The sequence below is a fragment of the Daktulosphaira vitifoliae genome, unplaced genomic scaffold (assembly GCF_025091365.1).
Source record: "Daktulosphaira vitifoliae isolate Bord-2020 unplaced genomic scaffold, ASM2509136v1 Scaffold_3, whole genome shotgun sequence".
NCBI classification, from domain to species: domain Eukaryota; kingdom Metazoa; phylum Arthropoda; class Insecta; order Hemiptera; family Phylloxeridae; genus Daktulosphaira; species Daktulosphaira vitifoliae.
In genome coordinates, this window is record NW_026099574.1 from 29,154,051 (window position 1) to 29,177,322 (window position 23,272).

At 26.1% G+C, this 23,272-nt stretch overlaps 1 protein-coding gene, 1 long non-coding RNA gene and 2 other non-coding genes across 4 annotated transcripts; 3 read left to right on the top strand and 1 right to left on the bottom strand.

Moving 5' to 3' along the window:
* Positions 1–13,956: 13,956 nt before the first annotated feature.
* LOC126900857 (uncharacterized) lies at positions 13,957–16,426 on the bottom strand. The gene is made up of 3 exons (XR_007702927.1): positions 16,180–16,426; positions 15,212–15,274; positions 13,957–14,000 (listed from the first exon to the last, which is right to left on the bottom strand). It is a non-coding gene; the product is annotated as an uncharacterized LOC126900857 (long non-coding RNA).
* A 115-nt stretch (positions 16,427–16,541) lies between these two features.
* LOC126900843 (60S ribosomal protein L21) lies at positions 16,542–22,020 on the top strand. Its single transcript, XM_050676823.1, has 5 exons — positions 16,542–16,672; positions 18,087–18,228; positions 18,321–18,454; positions 18,615–18,744; positions 21,892–22,020. Exons 2-5 carry the CDS (start codon positions 18,100–18,102, stop codon positions 21,973–21,975), a joined length of 477 nt encoding a protein of 158 aa, XP_050532780.1. The 5' UTR covers positions 16,542–16,672; positions 18,087–18,099; the 3' UTR covers positions 21,976–22,020.
* On the top strand, positions 20,009–20,074 carry LOC126903399 (small nucleolar RNA SNORD31). Its single transcript, XR_007703495.1, has one exon. It is a non-coding gene; the product is annotated as a small nucleolar RNA SNORD31 (small nucleolar RNA).
* Positions 20,294–20,359, top strand: LOC126903397 (small nucleolar RNA SNORD31). The gene has a single exon (XR_007703493.1). It is a non-coding gene; the product is annotated as a small nucleolar RNA SNORD31 (small nucleolar RNA).
* Positions 22,021–23,272: the final 1,252 nt, after the last annotated feature.

The following is a 23,272-nucleotide window of genomic DNA, read 5'->3' on the forward strand; positions in this document are numbered from 1 at the left end:
GAAGAAAATACTTACATATTGAACAGGAACTTGTAAATCAGCATTTTTTGTATAGTTTCATTTTATTGGAACAAAATTTTCCACTTTGTTTTTTTTTTACATTCAATATACAACCAAGTTCTTATTTTTTTTTAATTTTATTATTACATTTTTTTAGCGTTATGTTATTACACTTTTACTACTGTGGCTTAGGGTTTCTTTAATAACTACTCTGTTAAAGAAATTGTTATATTATTATTATAATAATTATTGCATTGAAATGAAATGTATGGATGCAAATTGCAAAATATAATTATTTATATACTATCGAATTACCTATGCGTTTTTAATTGTTTATATTAAAAAATGATATTTCTACTATGCATATAATTATGTATAATAAATATATATATATATATATATATATATATATATATATATTATTATTATTTTAGAATCTTTAAAAATACAAATTTAATTTTTTTTATTATTGTATTTTTAAAAAATCTAATGGGCTTATTTATTTAATTAATATATTTAATAATTTAAGAAATATATGTACGATTTTATAAACATAAAAATTTAGCATTTTTTTATCCTATTTTTTATATGTATAGATATATTTATATGTTGATCTTTAATTTAAAAATTATTGGTTTTATAGATGAGCTCGAAGCATGTGAGCAGCTCTTCCTCAAATTCTTGGGACTACCAAGTTTTTGACCAAACATATTACTATAAAATACTAATATTAGGATTTTGAGTAAAGAATAAGATAATCAAAAGTAGTATATGTCATAAAACTATGAAAAGAATTTCAGCGATAATTAATAAATTTTTAAGAAAATTACAATTGATATTTAATATTTTTTAGCTTAAAATCAAACAATTTTTTTAATTGAATGACGGATACTATATAGTGATATTGCGAGTTAAAAATTTAAATATGGACATATAATGTGATATGATATCATTAGTGTCATTTAAATTATATAATTTTATTCTTTCATGCTGTAACGAAAAAATCTAAGGTTATGATGTTATTCTCCCTGAAAGTTTTTCATAATACCTATGCTTCCCCCCTAAATTTATTTTAATAATAATAAAAATTAATTTGTAAAAAAGTTATTACTTATTTAAACATTCATTAATTTAATTACTTCAAGTATTTGATATCGAACGTAACAAGAAAAATATATTTGAGCTTTAAAAGTAAGCATTAACTGCGTTAAGTTAAAAAGTATGCTATATTATATCATAATAATTATTTCGGTGTATTCATTATCACTTAGAATACAATAATTCAAGGACGTACAAACTATTAAAATATGTTTACAATTAGTTTATATTACCCACCTGGTAACAAATTTAAAGTCAGTGTTTTTAATATTGTCAATAATAATTGTTAATTGTCTGTTTTGATGTGATTTATATTCATTATAAACGCAACATTTTTTGTTGCGTTTTAATTTATTTCCCTCTAAAGAAATATATTTAGATAATACAAATCATTTTTGTTTTTAAAGGAATTAAGCTCTGTGATACAAAAATATCATATATCTTTAAAATTCTGTATAATTTATACAATGAACATAGACTTGAAAGTATAAAGAAACATAAAATAAATTATTTTAAACTAGTCATGTTTGATCGAAGTATAATAAATTGGATTTCTTTCCCATTTTGTTCACTAGGTAACTTTACTATTCATTAAAAAGTTAACATTGAGAATGGAAAAATAATAATATCGTTTAACACGTTTAGTATACACATAGAGATAACCATTTCGACCTTTAGAAAATTTATTAAAATAAAAGTAAGTTATTGATTATTACAAAGTTTTTTAACAATAACAAGTAATTTTTATGACTGCTAGTAATAATAGGTTTTCTATTTTCGGTGTTTGTATAAGGCCAAGGTAACATAAAAATACTAAAATCAACCTTTGTAACAATATATATTTTTATAACTTATTATATAGTTAATACAAATAATACTTTAAAGATAGAAATTCTCTGTTTGCCATTTTCTCCAAGGAATAATTGTGTTATTCAAACATATTTATCACAATTTTGAACCTAAAGATACATTAATTATATTATTGCTAAAAAAACATAATTTTAATAAAAAATAACAGCAACCTTTTAACGATTTATTTTTTGGATATTGCATGATTTTTAAATTTTATATTAATATCATATAACTTTTTTCTAATAGCTAATTAGTTTTTCGTATATTACTACAAGAGTAAATATTTATTCCAATAATAAATACTTATACATTATTCAAATATTTAATAAATCACAGTCTACAAACTAGCATGATTTACTTAGTCTGAGTTTGAAAAAAAAAAATTCCTGTTTTATTTAAAAATAAAACTTAGGAGCTTAAATTGTTTCAGGCGCATTTCAAATTACGCTAGTGGTGGTCTGCTTATCTCGGCGGTAATGTTGACAGGTGGTACGTGTAAAAACGGTCCAGCAGAAGAAGGAAGTCTATCAAAAAACCCGTTTGAACATTGAGGACCGGGAGTTATTTGGATTTCGGGTCTGATTTTAGGTGTCAACGTACAGTCCCGAACACCAATGGTCACTTGGTCTAGAGTTCGTTCGTCGATATAGGAGGCGGGTTCTTTTGCTAATCTTTCGGGTTCTCTGGCTATTCTAGCGGTCATATTGCTCTTAGTAATGTTCTTTATCGAAGACAAACCTTTTACAGTGTTTGATTGCCGACGTTTGTGAACACCGGACGATGTTCCACGGAGCTCCTTTTTGACTGTATCAAGGATCCGGACGACGGACGACGGTTTGTCGTAAGGCAACTTTACAACTGGAAAAACAGGCCTGGGCATCAAACGGCGGCGGCAGACTAAAGAAAGCGGCTGCGATTGGCGATAGTATTTGTGAGACACACAGGGTAAACGGGATATTCGCGTCAGCGGGACGTCAGATTTGATATACCGACGATTTTGATGATTGTTAATAGTATTCACCCAGTTATAGTGTTCGGTGGTCGCTTCTTCGGCAATGATGTTATACTGCACTATGACCGGTCACTGGTCGGCGCGTTTAAATACTTCTGACGGCGATAGTTTATTGAACCGCAAGAGTCTTGTGCGTGAAACGAACTGAAGTGGCTCACGCCGTCGTCTCGATGCGGTGCCACTAGCGTTTCAGGCATATGACGTCGAACAAGTGGGCTACTACGCACGAACCTACACCACGACCGTCGCCTCTGTGTCGACTAATCCGGCGAGGGAAAATACCGTCGCCGCGCTTTCTGATGGTTCCGAATGACGTCCAACCCAACTCGAAATCGTTATTATTATAATTACTGCGTTCAGTATTATTGATACGCGTAGACAAACGTTTTCAAACTCTAAACGGTTTAAGGACACGGGGAGGGGCACACGTGTGATAATAATCTCATTAGATTTTATTTTTCAAAACTTTTACTCGCTAAGAAATTGTTAAAACGAATACCGTAATCGCCAAATAAAGGTAAGAATACTAGATTTTGTATTGTTTTTTCTTGAGATTCGATGTGGGTCATGTTACAATAATTTTGATATGATATTTTATAACTTAAATTAATTATTATTTTTTTATATACACTTTTTATGCGTACTTTAACAAGGTAGCATTATAAAATATATATCTCGTGTATATTTGTGATTGAATTACACTTTTTAATTTCTTAGGAATAAATTACATTTTTTAGTTTAAAATTACCGTTAAAATAACTAGGACATTGAGGTCTGAGAATTTTATCAATGAAATCATGTTTACTTCGTAGAATAGTATATAATAAACAGAATACAGTTGGCATCAGAATCGGAATTTTCATTTATATAGTTTAGAGCTTTTAACTAGAATTTACGATCACTCTAATTAATTTATGAAGTTTCTAAATAAGTTGATGCCCTATTTTCAAATAACTGTCATGCCAAAAAAATAATTATTTTACGGTATCCGTAGAATTAATTATTCACCAAATAGCACTTTTATCGTCATATGGTAAGATAAATTTTGGAAAACACTTACATTATTTTAAATCATAATCCTCCTGACTTTTTTATTTATTATTTACACACATATGTGATTGTAGAGGAAAATATAAATATCAAATGGCTCATTTTACCACAGACACGGTTCTATAAAAAATACATAAAAAACATCACAATAAATTCAGAACCTCTCAAATTTTAAATATTATTAAGAACAGATTTTAAGTCATTGGGAAAATGGCAGTTTTTCCGATTAGTGGGCCACAATTACGCGCCAAAGACCTAGTAGGAATTTTTAATTAAATAACTTAACTATGCATGAAATAAAACGAAATTAATCATAAATATTTAGCCAGCTGAAAACGACTCTCTCATTTACCTTAACATAACATTGAACACTTTATATGTTATTTTGGAGAATTGCATACTACAAAAAAATTTTAATTTGCTACTTGTGTTAAGATAATAGCGATCAACTGTGACTCACTATGAATGTTTAACACTGTTTAAATAACTTGGATGATTTATTTCTATATATATCTATATTATTCGTTAGTTTTAGGTTAGTACCAGGACGCAATTCTAGCAACGTCAAGCCGAGAATTATTGATGTTTTTATGAAGCCTACTTAGTTTGTATTAAAAACGAATGAAAATTGTAGCAAATTCTTAAGATAATGTTTGGAATTTTTTTAATTTAGCAGATAGAAATTTGGAATCAAAAATATATTTTATTTTGAAAATAGATTTTTGTACTCATTCTCTTGTATAAATAGTAATTGCAAGTTGTTGGAGTAAATTGTTACGTATTAGAGACAAATGGTTACAGTATACTATTTTCTAGTATATTCTAAAAATAATAAAAAAAGTAATTTTTATTATAAAACATTATAATAAAAACAGTCCTACGAATTGATATTTTATAAGTATAAAAAATGTAATGTCATCTTGTACAATGTATTACATATGAATACAATGTTATTCCTCTTGAGAAATACCTTAGCAGCTGCATATTTATATACTTTGACATTCGCTGTCTGTAATTTTCCAATCAATATGAAATAAATTATAATTAATTTTATTAAATTTGCAAAAAATAATTCATTTTTTATTGGCAATAAAAATATTGTAACTACTTGCCTTCATGTAACTGTAATAAGTTATTAAAATTTTATACTAATTATCACAAATAACTAGTCCCATATAGCATTTTTTATACAACGTTATCACACAAAAATATATAATTATTTTTATGATTTCGAAATAGCAAATAAAATCATATTACCTAATGAATAACTATATAGTATCAAAAATATCTTATCTTATTTCTTTGATCTTAAAAAATTAAAAGCAAAATGTTTCCTAAATTGTACTACTTACATATAAAAATGTGAATACATTTTTATATTGGTAAGATAAGTTCAATATTTTCATATAAAATTTGAAGCAATAATGTAAAATACGAGACCATATAATTAGCATAGTACTATTGAATTTTAAAATTAAAATATCTGAATTGTAACAGCTAGTCTCTGTAAAAATTAGCCTAGTTCTTCTAATTATTATTTTATGACTATAATACAAATTAAAGGAGTTACTGTGCTACTTGCTTGTCAAGTATTAATTAAACTATTGGTTTGAAAAACGTTTATTCAACATTATTTTAAATATAAAACTACTTAAAATTTTGGAACTATGATTTTCATATTTTTGTATCATGATTGTAAAAAAATATTAAAATTTTCACATGAAAAAAAAATTAAGAATAATTATTTTTTTAATTTGTATTAGATATATAATATTTTTTTAAAATTATTTCGTCAATTCGATAAAAAGTGGATTATTATTAAATCTTTATATTTAAAAAAAGTAAAAGTTGTTTTAGCCATATAAAAATGAATAACTTAATCTGTGTATAGGAGGAAATTATATTTTTTCCATAAAAATAAATTTTTGTTTAATTAAACAGACTTAAAAATTTAACTTTTTTTTAAAAAATTATATTCATTTAAATACGTAGTATAAAAATCGACGTTAGCTATCAATAAATCTAATGCATATATATTTGTTGATTAATTAAATTTTATCTTTTTGGTTTCTATATATTAAAATTTAATATCAAACAATATCTATGAAATTTTATTTATCTTGGGCGTCCGTAGAATGGGCATGGGAACAATCAACCCCTTGACTTTTTGCTTTATCAATTTTCATAATTATTATGTATTATAAAATTTTGCAAAATAATTTTTTTGTTGATTAAAAGATAAAAATTTCTATTTTTATTTAATTATATTGCGAATGCCAAGTTTAAGAGCATTGTTTTTATAAATTAATGACAAACAGGTTTGTTAATTTATAGAGACACCTTATTTATAAATAATACATGAAACTACTAAAAAATCTATTATCTATACATTTTTTTTTTGCAAAGACCTTATATATATTGAAGTAATGTATTCTCATATATGTATATTAATATTGATACATAATTTTTTAAAACTTTTGGGAGCTGATTCGTTAACTGATGGGGCAAGATCCTACTTGTTACAACTATGGAGAGGCCTCCAAAAAGGCACTAAAAAAGAACCCAAGGTGCCCAAGGGGGTTCTTAATATGATGGTGGTCACCTTCCTTCAACGCTAGGTCTGTTGAGTTAAAAAATGTTTAAAAAAACATTTTGCTCCTCTCTCATTAAAAATGTCTGAGAACACCCTTGATAAATATTCATTTATAACTGATAGTTGTTTTTTTTCCAAAATATTCAAATTGTATTTATTAAGTAATATAAATACATATTAGTGATTTATAGTGTTAAGTAAGTAAGGAATCGAAATTCTATTGAACTCATTGTTTGTAACAACTGACTTGTTTCCTTACTTACTGAACATCGTGTATATATACCATGTGTATATTATATATAATGTAAACTCTTTTCTATTCAAACTTTGAACGATCCAAATTTAAATAATGAAGTACTTATTATTTGCGAATTTTAGCATTATATCGCGTTATATAATTAAAAAAAAAACCCACAAAACTGCTGTTTAGGTATAGACATTTTTGTCGACTTAGTAACAGTTGTTTACTTTAATAGCTTTCCATTTGTTTACGTCAATGCGTTGTAAATCGCAAAAAAACAAATTTAAGGTGCCCATAAAAATGTTCATTTTCTCCCGTGTATTTGTTGATAACTGTGTATTTGTTTATTGTGTATAATCACTGGATTAGAAACTTGACAGTTTATCTGATAATAAGTAGTACTTATAAAGTAAATAGTACAACTTACTTAAATAACAAAGTACATAATATGAATCTCTCGTAATTTTTACATATACGTATGTAATTGGTTATACTATAATTATAATAACTTAAGCGTATAAGTTAATCACTAATGCGAAAATTAAATAATTGGTTACATGAGCAATATAACGAAATAGTATGAACAAATAAAAATAATAACGCATTTGTTTATTTATGGCTTTAGATGCTGAATAATAGAATATATAAATTATTTTCAAGTTGAGTGAGCTATCCTTATATTTTAATTAAAGGAAATGTTGCTTTTATAAATAAAATTACACCGAAGACGTGAGAGAAGTTATTCTTTTGTCTGCCAATATTTTAAATTTCTTACAGTTTCATACGATTGTATCAAAAAAATAAAAAAAATAGCGAACAACAAAAATTAAAAATGATGGCCGCATTAAAGTTTACGAATAACAATTCAAGTTGTTTATATGTCTACGACACTTTTTACAGCCCGTGAATTTTAGCTACTCATTTTTTATTTAAGCAACAATGATTATTTATACACCGTTGCGTGGACGTACAGTTGATTACTTTGTGCTTAATTTATGATTTAAAAGTCGATACTAAAAATAATGTAAATAAGCGTTCAAGGCTTGCAATTTCTACCATAATAATACGTCAGTCGGCATGTACACCATTTTTTGTTCTCCACACATTTATTTTTGAAGTGTACACTTAGGTGTGATACACTTGTTGTCTTCTGCTGTGCGTGTCGACGGTCGAGAAACAAAAAGTAGTGATTCACGGGCAATGCCATTTGTAATAGCCGTCGCTTTCGTGCGTCATACGACCAGCCGTCCCGCCGTCCCGCCTCGAACCGTCGCAGTTCCAAGTGGTGTAGTCGTGTACATTATGTGGTACTTCATATTACAACGCATGTTACAATAACTTGGACGTTCCGGACGAATATTTATCTAGTTATTTTTACACTAACGACAAAACATTTTCTCCGGAATACAGAGTTTTTTATATCACTATTAATAACATAAATAAGACGTACGTGTATACTAATGCGTCACTTTCGAAAAATGAATGCCGACACATTCACATGTCTCTTTTATAGTTTATGCAGTTTAATTATGTTGAAATCTTTCATCGAAGTTATCGAGACGGCTGTGTATAATCTCTCACTCGTAAATTAAGTTGAACGACCCTAAAATTTGAGAAAATGCCTTCCGTTACGCGTATATACATTTAGGTATCGAAAACCTAATACTCAAGGAATAATCTATTTTACCCGGGGACGTATTTAAACATTATTTTTCTGAGGATGGGGACGATTTAGTTTTCTTTACTTGCTTAATATATTGTTGATGATCATATTTTTTCTCATGACTTACTTAAAAAAAATTTATGACTAGAAAAAAAAAACAATTGAGTTACGAACTCAATCGTAAGTGTCGCAGAGAATAACGTAAGGATTTTTTACAGCTCCACTATTAAAATTAAAAGACTACGGGGAGTTCATCTTAACACCGCATCCCTTAACACCTACAAATTTAATTGCCTGGTTATTCAACTTTAAGGTACTTTAGGAGTACTTAATGATCAGGTTGAGACTAGACTTACGACCACCTAATATGAGTACCTCATAACTGCCTAATTACAGTACCTAATGACTACTCAGGATCTATGGTTTTTACATTTGGACCTTTAATTTTTATAATAATTAAACAATATGAAGATTGAATATATTAAATTGACACGTAAAACATACTCTCACTGACCAGTTTTAGGTGCATTAGAGTCGGCGTAAGATGACTTGCAAAAGCTTATTACAAACATTTTTGTCAAACTAAAAACAAACATTTAGTTTGTTCAAAATTATAATATTAAAACATAAATAGTAGTTAAATAAGATTATCTATATTGTTAAAATGAACCGTTACAAATAGTATATTTGCAGAACTAGATTTTTAGACCACGGGGAAATTTATAATGACATTGTTGAAGTCGAAATCGTATAGCCAAAAAGTTGTTTACTTGTGTCTACTTGCGTTCCAACGACGACTTTATTATTTAATCGCCATTATATAGAATATCTTCAACAGCCTTTATTTTCCAAATATTATTATTATTATAGAAGTTTTATTTGACAAAATAATATGTTGACAGTTTCAATAAAATAATAAACTAATAAATAAATTTCATCTAATTAAATATTCTACTTTATTTTTTTTTTATAAAATAAATTGAATATTGAATTTGAAGTAACACAATAAAATTTAATTTAGGAAATCAAACGCATAAGAAAAAATATTCTAAACACAGAATAGTTTGACGGAAATAGACAAGACTTATAACTTTCGTTACAATTATCATTTTAAAGAAATTTTTTTGTTAGTTATTGTCTTCTTAGATTACATTGACGCATGTCGTCGTTTATGTGAGTTTTTATAAGTTTTCAGGATGATAAAAACCAAATTTATATTATACACGTTGTTTAAAAACAAGTTATTTAATTTCTATTACTATAATAAAATGACTAGTCCTACAAAAAAATACGTAGAAATAAAAACTCGTTCTAAAATAAAAATTCATTATTGTATATGAAATGACTAAACTATATAGTATTTTAAACACATGATTATATTAGTAAATATGTTTTTTATAATAAGTTATTATTTATCGATTATCCTAATCATTATTAAATAATTTTAATTACTATTAAAAATTTATTAGTGTTTGGGATTCTCTGTTTGTAATTGAATATAGTATATAGCCTTACTAAATTAGTATACATTTAATTTGATACGAATATAAGTAAGTTTTTTATTATTCTATTAATATGTAAATATTTGAAAAAGCTCATAATTTAAATTAATAATTTTCAAATAGAAATTAAAATAGCTATTCTATTTAAATACCTGAACATTTTGCATTAGTCATGCGTATTATATGGTCCTACAGGTTTTCTTACTCGCACCCTATAACTTTTAATAAACCTAAAAAAAGTATTCAATATGAAAATTATTAAAAGAATCAACCAGTGTTGCTCGAGATTATTTTTCTTAATATCGCCAAAGAAATATTTTAGATGAGCTCCTAGTTAGAACTTAAAAAAGGTATCACAGTTAAACCCGTAAAGATTGAAATCGGACAGTGATCAAAATAAATATCAAACACTTAGATGCGAATGCGCATGAAAATAGTTTTGTGAAATTTTTCTTGGTTATAGTGATATTTAAATTAAAATGGAATCTAATTCATTTTAAATATGAATTTATATATTCAATAATTTAAAAGCAATTTTTACGCATTAAATATTTTACTAAGTGGTCAATTTTCCAAAAACCTATTTTCAAGGACTAATGACATGCGTCTTTTTGTTTTTAATNTAAGTGGTCAATTTTCCAAAAACCTATTTTCAAGGACTAATGACTTGCGTCTTTTTGTTTTTAACACAATTTTTATCATCTTGTATCTCTCTCTCTGATGGTTTCAATCGGTAGATTGGTTTGCATCCATATTTCATTATTTTCTATTATTCGCCTTCCTTTTCATTTTTATATATGAGCCCCTTCCTTGGTCCTTTATTATCCGTTGTATTCTAATATTGGTGTTCCCTTATGGTCCTTTCCTTCTATAATCAGTTTTAATAATCGTTCGTGTCTCATTATATGGTTTATGCATTCATTTCGTCTTCTATGTCTTCCATGGTAACTTACCTTCTGATATTCTATCCATTACTTCTTCATTGGTTACTTTGTTCATCCAACTTATCCTACACAGTTCTCCTAAAATACCACATTTCAAATGCCTCAAATATTCTTTGTTCTCCAATTGTTATTGTCCAGGTTTCACACACAATAGGGCAATGCTTCATACACATATCTTTAATAGATTTTTTCTTGTTTTTATACTAATGTTTCTTAATTAAATTTTATATAGTAATTTGATTTATTTTCTTTCGTCAAATTATAAAGATTTACAATTCCATTTTTTTGGATTTAGTTTCTTTCCTATGTGATTGCCTCAATTATTACTATCGTTTAAAAATATAAAATTTAGAAGTTTCTAAATGTTTTATAACCTTATTTTTACACTTAATCAAAAGCTGTCCTATCCTAGGGCACGTTTTCTAATTTTATAAAATTGTTTACGTAGTGTTGTGTCATAACCTAGTGAAGTCCACCAAATGTATAATTGTAGTTATCATAACATTCAAGTTTAATTTTTATCACGGTGTCTTATATCATCAAATTGGTGTTTCTGTAAAAAACGCCATTTACTGTTTTTATAAAAACATTTATAAACGATTACCTAACGGAATAATTTATAATGCATATGTTTCATTAGACTTAATAAAAATAATGATGTTGATTTTGATTAAATAAAAATGCTCTATGAAATTAATAACTTCATATTATTATTTGTTCAATTATTTTTAATCGAAATATTATACTTAATATTTGTCAATATGGTTTCAAAGAAATTTATCTAAATTTAAAAAATTTAATTCCTGAAAAATAATTGATTAGCAAAACGCTTAAAACTAGTGTATTTTGGTAAAGTAATTAACTTATTAATTGAAGAGTAACATTTAAACTGTGTTATTTTTTAAAAGGTCATTCATGAGTTGGATATAAATTTTTTTGATATAAATGGTGTTGTATTTAACAATGATGTCATGAGTTTGACCATTATATTTTCAAAAACCTTGTTTAGAAAGTTAATTTTGTATTACGTTAATGTAATTAATGTATTTATATTTGTTCTTCTGGAAAATTAATGAAGTGGAAATAATACGTTTGCAAAAGTATATATATTTATATATTATACAGTTATAATACTGAGTTTAAAATTTTGAGCTTTCTTTGTAATAAATTTTCATTGCAACATAATGTAGAATTGTAGAGACGTTTTAGAGTGGGAAACACAGGGGTAAGTATAATCCGCATTGACCAATGTTATGCTGGCATATAAATTTTAAATGATTTTTTTTTTCACCCAAAGTTAGTAAATTATAAACAAATAAAGGTCATAAAAAATGTATACATATAAACATTTTTGATGGTAAACAAGTTTCTAGAGTAGCTTGATTATTATTTATTTTTTGTACACTTTCCATATTATTTTCTAAATATATTCCTATAGAATTCTCTATGTTCAACTGGACAGCGAGTAAATAATAGAGATTAGTTAATATTACAATAGATAATAACTTTTATTTAAAATTTATGAAGATAATACAAGATGACCTGTTTATTATAATCCACTCAATTACTCGTAAAATAAATACAATTTTGAAAAACAATTTTTTAATTACATATTTTATTTCTTAATATATCAATTGTTAAATTATTTTTTAACATCATCCCGCATAACTTTTAAGGGTGTTAACTTTGTTTATTTTAAATAGAAACATATATATTTAATTAGTTTATTGAATAGAAAATTATCTGATTAGGAAAATGATATTTGATAACTTTTGGATCAGTATGTTAAAAGTTATTAACATTTTTATTCCTAGCCGTTGGATGATTGCAGCTAATAAATGTCTAATGATATAAATAATCTTATTTGCATAGTTACTTGAATACTTTCGAAAGGAAGCAACTTAAGTGGCTTATTCTCCTCAGGATGAAAATAATTGCATGATAGAATAATAATTCTTTGTTCGGAAGGGTAAACATTATTATTTGACTCGTCAGAATAAACCCTAGATACATGCAATTAGGTTTTTTCTGAATGCTTTTTAGAGGTGCACCTTCAAAAAGTATTCTAATAGATGATAGTAAACTCGGCATTAAAATATAAAAAAAAAATAATCATAATGCTGCATACTTTAAACGTCCATAGTACATAAATAATGAAGGCGTCCAAGTGCTTATTTTCATGTAAACAAACATGTCTTAAAAAGAGTAAATATTTTGGAGAACTGGTAGATCGCAAAAGATGATTTTACTTTTTAATACTTATATCTTAATAAATATAGTTTAAAAAACTAAAAAAACAAGCTTTTAAATTATATTTATTTTTTAGTTTTTACGATATCGCTATCACAGTAACGGAGTGTTTGTCAATCATGACTATCAATAGATATAATTTCTGTATTGGCAGTTAGTATATTTATAAATTCACAACTGTCTTACTACTATTGATAATAAAGGCTATATACCTGCGAATATCGTCATAAAAAAATCATACAGGATTAGTGTTGCCGGTATGTGGGGTGAAAGCATTACGACAGTCTAGTCTCAAGGTCATAGACGACGGGATACGCGAGAATAATAACAGGTGGCACGTGGAGAGTTACAAACTTACAATAAACATACACGTGAAACTAATATCACAGAATAAACAGAATGGACACTGATAAAAAATTACATGGACAATATAGGGAGGTGATTAGAATCAGTCTACCATTTTTATGTAGGTAAATCAATGGGACCACTTTTCAACACTAAAATTGTGTGTACCTTTTTCAAAATGTACAGTAACAATTTTAATTACGGTAATTTTGTTTTTTTATATATTATTGAACGTGTACAACACTACATAAATATTTAAATAATATAATAATACGATAATTCAAATTAAATTCAAATAAAAACACCAAGAATAATGATTTGTGTTTAATTGAATCATACATTTTTAAATATTTTATATAAAATTTTCTAAAATTTTTCATTAATTTTGAATAAATTATTTTATAAAATACATTATAGTTAAATGAATACCATCTGAGCTTTGCATCGAAGCTAAAAACAAAAAAGAATTAATTAACATAATAATACTGTTTCAAAATCATTATACACATTCATCACATAAATTATACAATCATTAAACAATTCTTCTTTTTCTTCCTCGCCTTAATCCAAACTAATTGGGGTCGACCACCTTTATCCTAAACTTTCACTTGACACGATCTCCCACATCATCTACGATCACATCACATTCAATAGCATCCCTCCAACTCTTTTGGTCTTACTCTACCTCTTCTTCTTTCAACATTCATTTCTATAACTGTTCTTACAGCTTCCGATTCTTCTCTTCTCATAACATGACCAAACCATCTAAGACTATTTTCTCTCATCTTTTCCACGATTGATGCTACATCTATACTCCCTCTTATATGCTCGTTCCTTATCCTATCTTCTCTAGTCGCTCCACTCGTCCATCTAAGCATTCTCTGCTCTACTTAATTGTCAACTGCCCAATACTCTGAACCATACATCATAGCTGGTACCACTACAGTCTTGTAGAATTTATTTTTCAGCCTCATTGGAATTCTTTTATCACATAAGACACCAGACGCTTCTCTCCACTTCAACCACCCGAACTTAATCCTGTATCTTACATCCTCGTCAATACCACCGCTCTTTTGCACAACTGATCCTAAATACTTAAAACTTTCCACCTCTCCAATCACGTCCTCGCCTATTGTCACTGGTCTCCTTATTTCACCTACCTCGTGTTTTCCTTTGTCAAACTCGTACTCTATATACTCTGTCTTACTTCTACTTATTCTTAAACCCTTTTCTTTAAGAGCTGATCTCCAGACCTTTAGCCTTTGATTAATTTTCTCTCTATTTTCTCCTATTAACACTATATCGTCAACAAACAACATGCACCACGGCACCTCTCCTTGTATTTCTCTAGTAATTTCATCCATCACTATAGAGAATAAGTAAGCGCTAAAAACAGAATCTTGGTGCACTACCCGAAAACCTTCTGATACTCATCCTACACTTTTTACCCTGGTACAAGTGCCATCATACATATCTTCTATTATATTAATGTACCTTTTCGGGAATCCCTTTTCTTATTAATGTCCACTTTAAAACCTCTCTCGATATACTATCATACACTTTCTCCAAATCTATAAATACCATACACAGCTTTTTCTTCTTTTCCCTAAACTTTTCTATTAGTTGCTTCACACAAAATACTGGCTCCATTGTTGACTTACCATGCATAAATCCTAACTGTTTTTAGATACCGATGTCTCATTTCTTATTCTCTTATCTATTACCTAAACAATCATTAGACAATTAATAAATTAAAACATAATAAAAACTTTTTCAAATAATCTAAAACATGTAAATGTATTTTATTAATGTGTTAGTATATCAAATTTCATAGTTTTCTTGGTTTTGATAAAATATTTTTGTTTAAAAATTTTTAAGAACTAAATATTCTCAGTCTTATGTAAAGGTTTTTTTAAAAACTTAATTAAATAACTAAATAAAAAACTTAATCAAAGTTTGGACATGGATGTTTAAAGGGAATATTACTTATTAAATTTCTCATTTCTTTTCAGACATTATTAGTTACAGAAATTATTGGAAATTCTTCTATAAAAATATTATCTAATTCACTAATATAATTTACAAAGACATCGGGTGATTATTTATGTTTCCATAAGTGGATAAATTTTCATTATGGTAAGCCTTAAAATATGTAAAAAAAAAAGATTTATCTAACTGATTTTGAGATTTAACATCACTAATACATATACCACAATTATGTTTTTCTAGTGATTTCTTAACTAGATAGTCACATACATAAATTAGGGCATTTATAGCAGGAAAACTTAAATCATGGTAATCAACCATACCAACTTTAAGTTTTTAAAAATTATAAGTTTTCTCAGGAATAAATGTAATAAGCAACATCACTTAAATTAGTTAAAATTTCATCTAAGTCATTCAGACAATTTAAGCCCTCAGACTGTTTGAAAAAAATTTCTGGGTTAGAAAACATATTAAGTTTGAAATGAACATTATAAACCATATAATACTTATTCAACGTATCAATTGATTTGTCTAACAAATCATTTCTGTTGCAATTTTGTAACCATTTTTTATAACTATTGAATAAATTTAAGATTTTTTAAGATACAAATATTATTTTTAATTTATAATAAAAAAAACTAACCGAGGAAAATCCTTTGGTATTTTAAACATTTTACAATCATCATTTTTGGTAGCAATTCTTAAGTTAATGCAGTTTTTTACAATGCAAACATAAACCATTCTATTAATTATTATATAAAAGATGGAAAATTAATGAAATAAAATGATTAAAAGTAAAATTCTTATAATATATATTGTCACTCAACCGGTATTAATTCTTATCATGACAAAAAAATGATAATACCAATACCTACAATAAAATGGCTGCTCCTTTTTGTTTGCATATCGCAGTGTCCATAGACTGTTATCTAAGAGACCTTGATACTCAATTCAGATTTGAGTTTGAACTGTGGTTATGTGTAACCAAAAAATAATAGAAGAAAGAAATGAAATAGTTGTACAATTGTAATAAACATAACCTTAAAATTATATTCCTACTAAAATATAATATTTTACTTAAATCTCGCGTAGTACGTACACGTTTTTCTTAAAACTTTTGTTTTCAGACTGACTAAGTAAGTTTTTCTATTATGATTATCTTCTATAATCCGAGTTTTTTTAAAAGAGAAATAATTTCTGTTACTAGTATTTAATTAAAATTGTAAATGTATTATAAACTAGTTATATACAATATTTGAATTGATCCTTTTTAAAAAGCTAATATATTTGTAATTTTGCTTAATTAAATGATCTTTTATTTCGTAATATTATTATAATAATTAATTTAATATTAAGAAAATGTTAATGTTCTTACTTATATTATAATAATTGTATTATAATATTATATATATTATTATAATTATATTATAATATTATATATATTATTATAATTATATTATAATATTATATATATTATAATTATATTATAACAATTGTCGTGTCTCTTATCATTATAATTAAAATATTTAAAAATATTTGTGACATAAATTAAATAGCTATTTAAGTGTAAATGGGATTTAAATAAACCAAAATTGTTGATCTAGTATTTTTTTTATTGCTGTGATGATATTATACCGCCCCAGGCTGAATGCTATGTTGAAGGTTAAATCTGAGCATTTTTATTTATGTCAAAATCCCCTGACATGTCCCATTGAAAGTATCAATTGTAATGAATTAAATCGTTATTATATTGTGACTAGGCATGAAACTACTGTTTTTGTGGTATTAAAATTTTTCCTTGAGATAGAATATTTCACCAACAAAGACTTTTTCTTCTCGTATTTTTATGTTGAATTACAAAATTTGAAATAGTTAGAAATTTGTAGCAGTATAAAACAAATTAAAATTGTCTTTTATAATAATATAAGTAAGTAAAAGCTGTAGTGTACCTAAAATTTTGTAATTGTTGGACAGGAGACATATTCAGCAAATTCTCTTACTGAATGATATTGAGGCCCAATTTTATTATCCCTTCTTTCTTTTATAAATATACATAGTATTTCACTTATAAAGAAAAAAAGGAGAGTAAATTTAATCTTAATTTAATTTTTAGTTTATATTTTATTATAAATTTAGCTATTACTAATAAATTACAAATTGTATGATTAGTAAGTCACAAAATTTAAATTTTTGAGTGAACATTTAAATATAATCAATGCTTCTTAAAGATTTGAAACCTATCTTAATATCATGTTAATTGGGGTAGATATTATTAATAAATATAAAATTCAAACACTCTTTTATGTCATAGATTGACTATTTTAGTTAAACTATTTTTTACATTTAATTTAAAGTATGTTAAAAATGTAGAAGATTTTAGTCATAAAGGAAGAATTGTAGCTCTCTTAGTTTTATAATTTGACTATCATATATTGAATTTTATTTAGTATTAATTTTATTATAAGTACTCAATTTCCTTAACATTTGATGAAATATAATAGTTTTTATATTAGTTTTTCGTCATAATAATTTATTTAATTCATGTCAAAGGTGACGCACTAAAATGACCAACTCAAAAGGTTATAGACATGGAACTCGAGATTTATTCTCCAGAAAATTCCGCAGACACGGAGTTATCCCTCTGTCAACTTACATGAAAGTGTATAAAGTTGGCGATCGAGTAGACATAAAGGTATTTATTTTAATGTGATCCACAATTTTCATTTATTAATTAATTATTTTGAAATTTTATTGTAGTTTTTATATTTTACAATATTTTATTAGGGAAATGGTGCTGTACAAAAAGGTATGCCTTACAAAGTGTATCACGGTAAAACTGGCCGTGTATTTAATGTTTCTAAACATGCTCTTGGAGTAATTGTTAACAAACGAGTTCGTAACCGTATTATTCCTAAAAGGTAATTTTACAAGTTTTTTATTTTATGTAATTAAAATTTTTGTTAATAATTTTATTTTTACCTATGATCTAATAATAAATTGAAGTATAATTTTGTTCTATCATTTAAATAGTTAAATTAACTTAGTTGAATTTATAATTAATATTTGGTTTCTTTTTAGAATAAACATTCGTATTGAACATGTTAACCCATCCAAATGTCGTGATGATTTCCTTAGGCGAGTGAAAGAAAATGAAAAGAAAGTAGCTGAAGCCAAAATAAAGGGCATTAGAGTTTGCCTCAAGCGTAAAGTATGTCATATATACTGTAGTACATTTAAATGTTGTATTTACTAAGTTTTCTGTAGTTGCACATTGTTAAAAAAATGTGATGATGATGAATTTTACCGCCCCAGACTGAAAGAAAATGTTGATTGGTTTTATCTGATGACTCACAAATTTTTTTAACATATATAATATAACTAAATTAATATATTTCTAATGTTAGTAGTAATAGAAATTAACCTAATATTCTGTGATGACAATATACCGCCCCAGACAGAAATAAATGTTGAAGGTATACTCTGATAGACAAATTAAATGTAAAATAATTTAAAAATTTACTTGGATTGTGCATTAAAATTATCATTTGTGCTTACTTCAATAGCTTAAATTTATAAAATTACTTAACTTAATTTTATAAAAATATTTTATAATTATGATGAATTTTACCGCCCCAGACTGAAAGAAAATGTTGATTGGTTTTATCTGATGACTCACAAATTTTTTTAACATATATAATATAACTAAATTAATATATTTCTAATGTTAGTAGTAATAGAAATTAACCTAATATTCTGTGATGACAATATACCGCCCCAGACAGAAATAAATGTTGAAGGTATACTCTGATAGACAAATTAAATGTAAAATAATTTAAAAATTTACTTGGATTGTGCATTAAAATTATCATTTGTGCTTACTTCAATAGCTTAAATTTATAAAATTACTTAACTTAATTTTATAAAAATATTTTATAATTATGATGAATTTTACCGCCCCAGACTGAAAGAAAATGTTGATTGGTTTTATCTGATGACTCACAAATTTTTTTAACATATATAATATAACTAAATTAATATATTTCTAATGTTCGTAGTAATATGAATTAACCTAATATTTTGTGATTACAATATACTGCCCCAGACTAAAAGAAAATGTTGATTGGTTTCTTCTGATTTTTTAAATATAATTAGTATAAGTTTACATCCTTCTATTTCCAAAACTTAACAAGATACAGAGGGTGCAGGTCCTCTTTCACATGTTAGGGATCAAAGATTGTTCTTGTCTAAACCAATGATGGGCGGCACGGGTATTATAGTCGTCTTGTACTTGAGACCAGACACTACCAATGAGAATATCATAAGAAAAATTCATTGCCACCCAGGTGAACAAACCTTCTATCTCATGCGCTAAAACATATGTTTCTATCCTCTAAGCTTAACAAACCTCTTAATTTAATTAATATAAGTAAATAAATATATTTCTTATGTTAGATATAATAGAAATAAACTTAATATCCAGTGATGACATTATACCGCCCCAGACTGAATATCATGTTGAAGGTATTCTCTGATGGAAATATTAAATGTAAAATATTTGATTTTCCTATTAAAATTATTATATCAGTGTTTATTTTAATATCTATAATTTATAAAATTACTTACTTTAGTTTTATAAAAATAATGGTCTGTTATTTTGTTTAATGTAATTAAAATGGTATATATTACTACCTCTGGTTAAAAGAATATTGATTGTTTTAATCTGATAGTAAACACTATAAATATATTGTAGAAATAAGTTTTCTAATGATGATAAAATACCGCCCCAGACTGAATATCATGTTGATTGGTTTTATCTGATGACTCGCAAATTTTTTAACATGTATCAAATTTAATTATAATTTATATTATTTAAAATATAGAAAATAAAAATTATGGTGAAGTACAATAAATATAAATTTTTTAGTATATTAAAAAATGATAAATTTTGATGGAATATTATTAATTTTGAATTATTATTATTTTCATATATTGCAAATAACTTTATATAACTGAATTTGAATCAAAAATTAAATTTTATTTCTATTAACTTTAAATAGTTTCTCTAGTGTAAATAAAACTAATGATACACAGTCCTTGCAAATTATAAACATTGACTTTTTAGAAGAATGAAAACTATTTTTTTACACTGGTCACATATCAAATATCTCGATTAAAAATTTTGTTACTTGAAAAAATGTATCAACAAAATATTAAAAGGTTACTGTTGAATGTGTATTTCATATTTATTGAAAAATCTTTTTAAGAACTGCATAATTTTGGTTCTTGGTGAAAGATATATGATATATATTTTTTGTTAATGTAAATAATATGATAAGTATTAAAATTAAAATAATCTCTTTGTATAGTGTATTTTATAATATCTACAAAAACATTCATTAAAAATAATTGTTTAAATTGACGTGCCCTTTTCCCCTTTCATTGTCTATTTGCTTTTGGTTCAGTAAATTTTTTTTATTATAAAAAAAAGATATTAATTATCTATATAAATACCTAACTTTAATAATACTATTATTCTGAGTATTCTTTAAAACTCATTGTTATTTAGTAGTAACAGAATTTCAAAATTAATTAATTTTTAATATTGTCTATTAAGTTAAAATTTGTTTATTGATAGTAATTGTTGTAATGATTTGTAATTTGCCAAAAGTTTATTAGCTTAGGGAATATTAAATAAAAGTTATTATTAATAAATCAATCATAATTAATTGAAATAATTTAAGTATATTTTATTAATTATTACAGTTCACTAATTATCAGTTACAATGAAATTTACTGCCCTAAGCAAAACATGTAAATGAATTTTTCGTATGAGTTTTATAAAATAAAATATTTTAAATGCTATTTGTAGTCTTGTAAATTTTAAGTTAAAAATGATTATTTAGTTAAATTTATGATATTAAACCGCCCCAGATTGAATTTTGTGTTGATGGTTTTTTCTGAGTAAAAGAGACATTTTTGTTGTTTGAAAATGTCTTTTAATGATAAATATTTGAGTGTAATATTTATTGTATATGAGTTAGGGGGGTGATGTCGTGCAGTAGATTATTCAGATGATATTTAGCTGTGCTGTTGGTTCCTTGATAGGTGATCATATGGGAACTTCAGCAGTGACACAATTAGTTTCCATAGTAGATCCCTGAGTCATAATGAAGTTGAATCAGGTCAATAGTCGGTATAAAATTAAATTAAAACACGGCGACTCTAAATAGTTGGGATATGGTTATGATGATTTATTGTATATAAGTAATCATTTTATTTAGGTATTGTTGTATTAAAATACAATATATAAATATTTTATTTTAAAAATTTTAATAATATTTTTTTCTATTTGCAGCCACAAGGACCACGACCTGGACATATTGTCAGAGGTACAGAACCAATTAGTTTAGCTCCTCTACCTTATGAATTTGTTGCTTAATTGTGGTGTTATATGTGTAAGAATAAATGTATGGTTCAAACACAACTTTGTTTTTCTTTTTAATTGTTTATGATGAAATTCACTCCATCATTAGAATCCCTCACAATCGTTTTTTTTTTTAGCTTCGATGCGAAGTTGAGAAGGTATTAATTTTACCATGATGTTTTTATTATTATTTTTTTTTTTTTGTGACTGTCACTACTTTTTTATAGCTCTCATTGGACCTATTTTTCTCAATGATACGTCAAAAGATCACAAATCATATCTAGTGAAGACATTATCCTCACAATTTAAAATTTTTGCAATCGTACCCCGTAAATAGTGAAAATTTCCCAAAAAATTACAATTAATAGAATCGGTAAATTTCGACTTTTTTTTTTAAACTGTCATAACTTTTTGAAAAATGAAAAATTTTAAATAATTCTTTTTTATATTAAAACCTTAGATATTTTCCTTTCATTTGATGTAATTTTTTTGAAAATCTGACCCTTTACTTGCCCACGGAGGGGGATTCAAAATAGCAAATTCTGCATAAAAATTAAAATTTTTCAACTTGAGTTTTGAAAATGTTCCGGAAATACTCCGAGCTTCAAACATATGTTAAAATAAAGCTGATGTTATGTACTATAAGTTCAAAACAAAAACATTGTCCCTACGACTTACGGTCTATGTGCAAATGGTTGGCGTAGTTAAATTAAAAACATGCTATTTTTGTGTTAAAATTCTTAGTATTGTATTTTAAAATACCTTATAAGGGAGTACACTGATTTTCATGAATATTATATAAAACCCAACCAAATCCTACTATGCTACCGTTTTTTTGGCTTAATATCGTAGTATCACAAGAATGTATCGTAATCCGGTATTATTACTAATTGGTACACTATTCGGAGCATATTTCATGATATCGAGTACGTACGTGAATGTCAGGCATTATCTGTACGTGGCAATTCACGTAACTCGTAATAAAGTACCTAATCTCGTGCGTGTTGCTAAATTTAAATAATTAAGAGTATATTATTAACATTCTATATCTACCTTCATTTGGAGAAGTTGTTGGTCCTGTCGATGAGTAGTCATAAATAAAAATCAATTGAAATCAAATAAATAAATAAACTTTCGAAGATGAAATGGACATGAATCTAAATAAANATAAAGTACCTAATCTCGTGCGTGTTGCTAAATTTAAATAATTAAGAGTATATTATTAACATTCTATATCTACCTTCATTTGGAGAAGTTGTTGGTCCTGTCGATGAGTAGTCATAAATAAAAATCAATTGAAATCAAATAAATA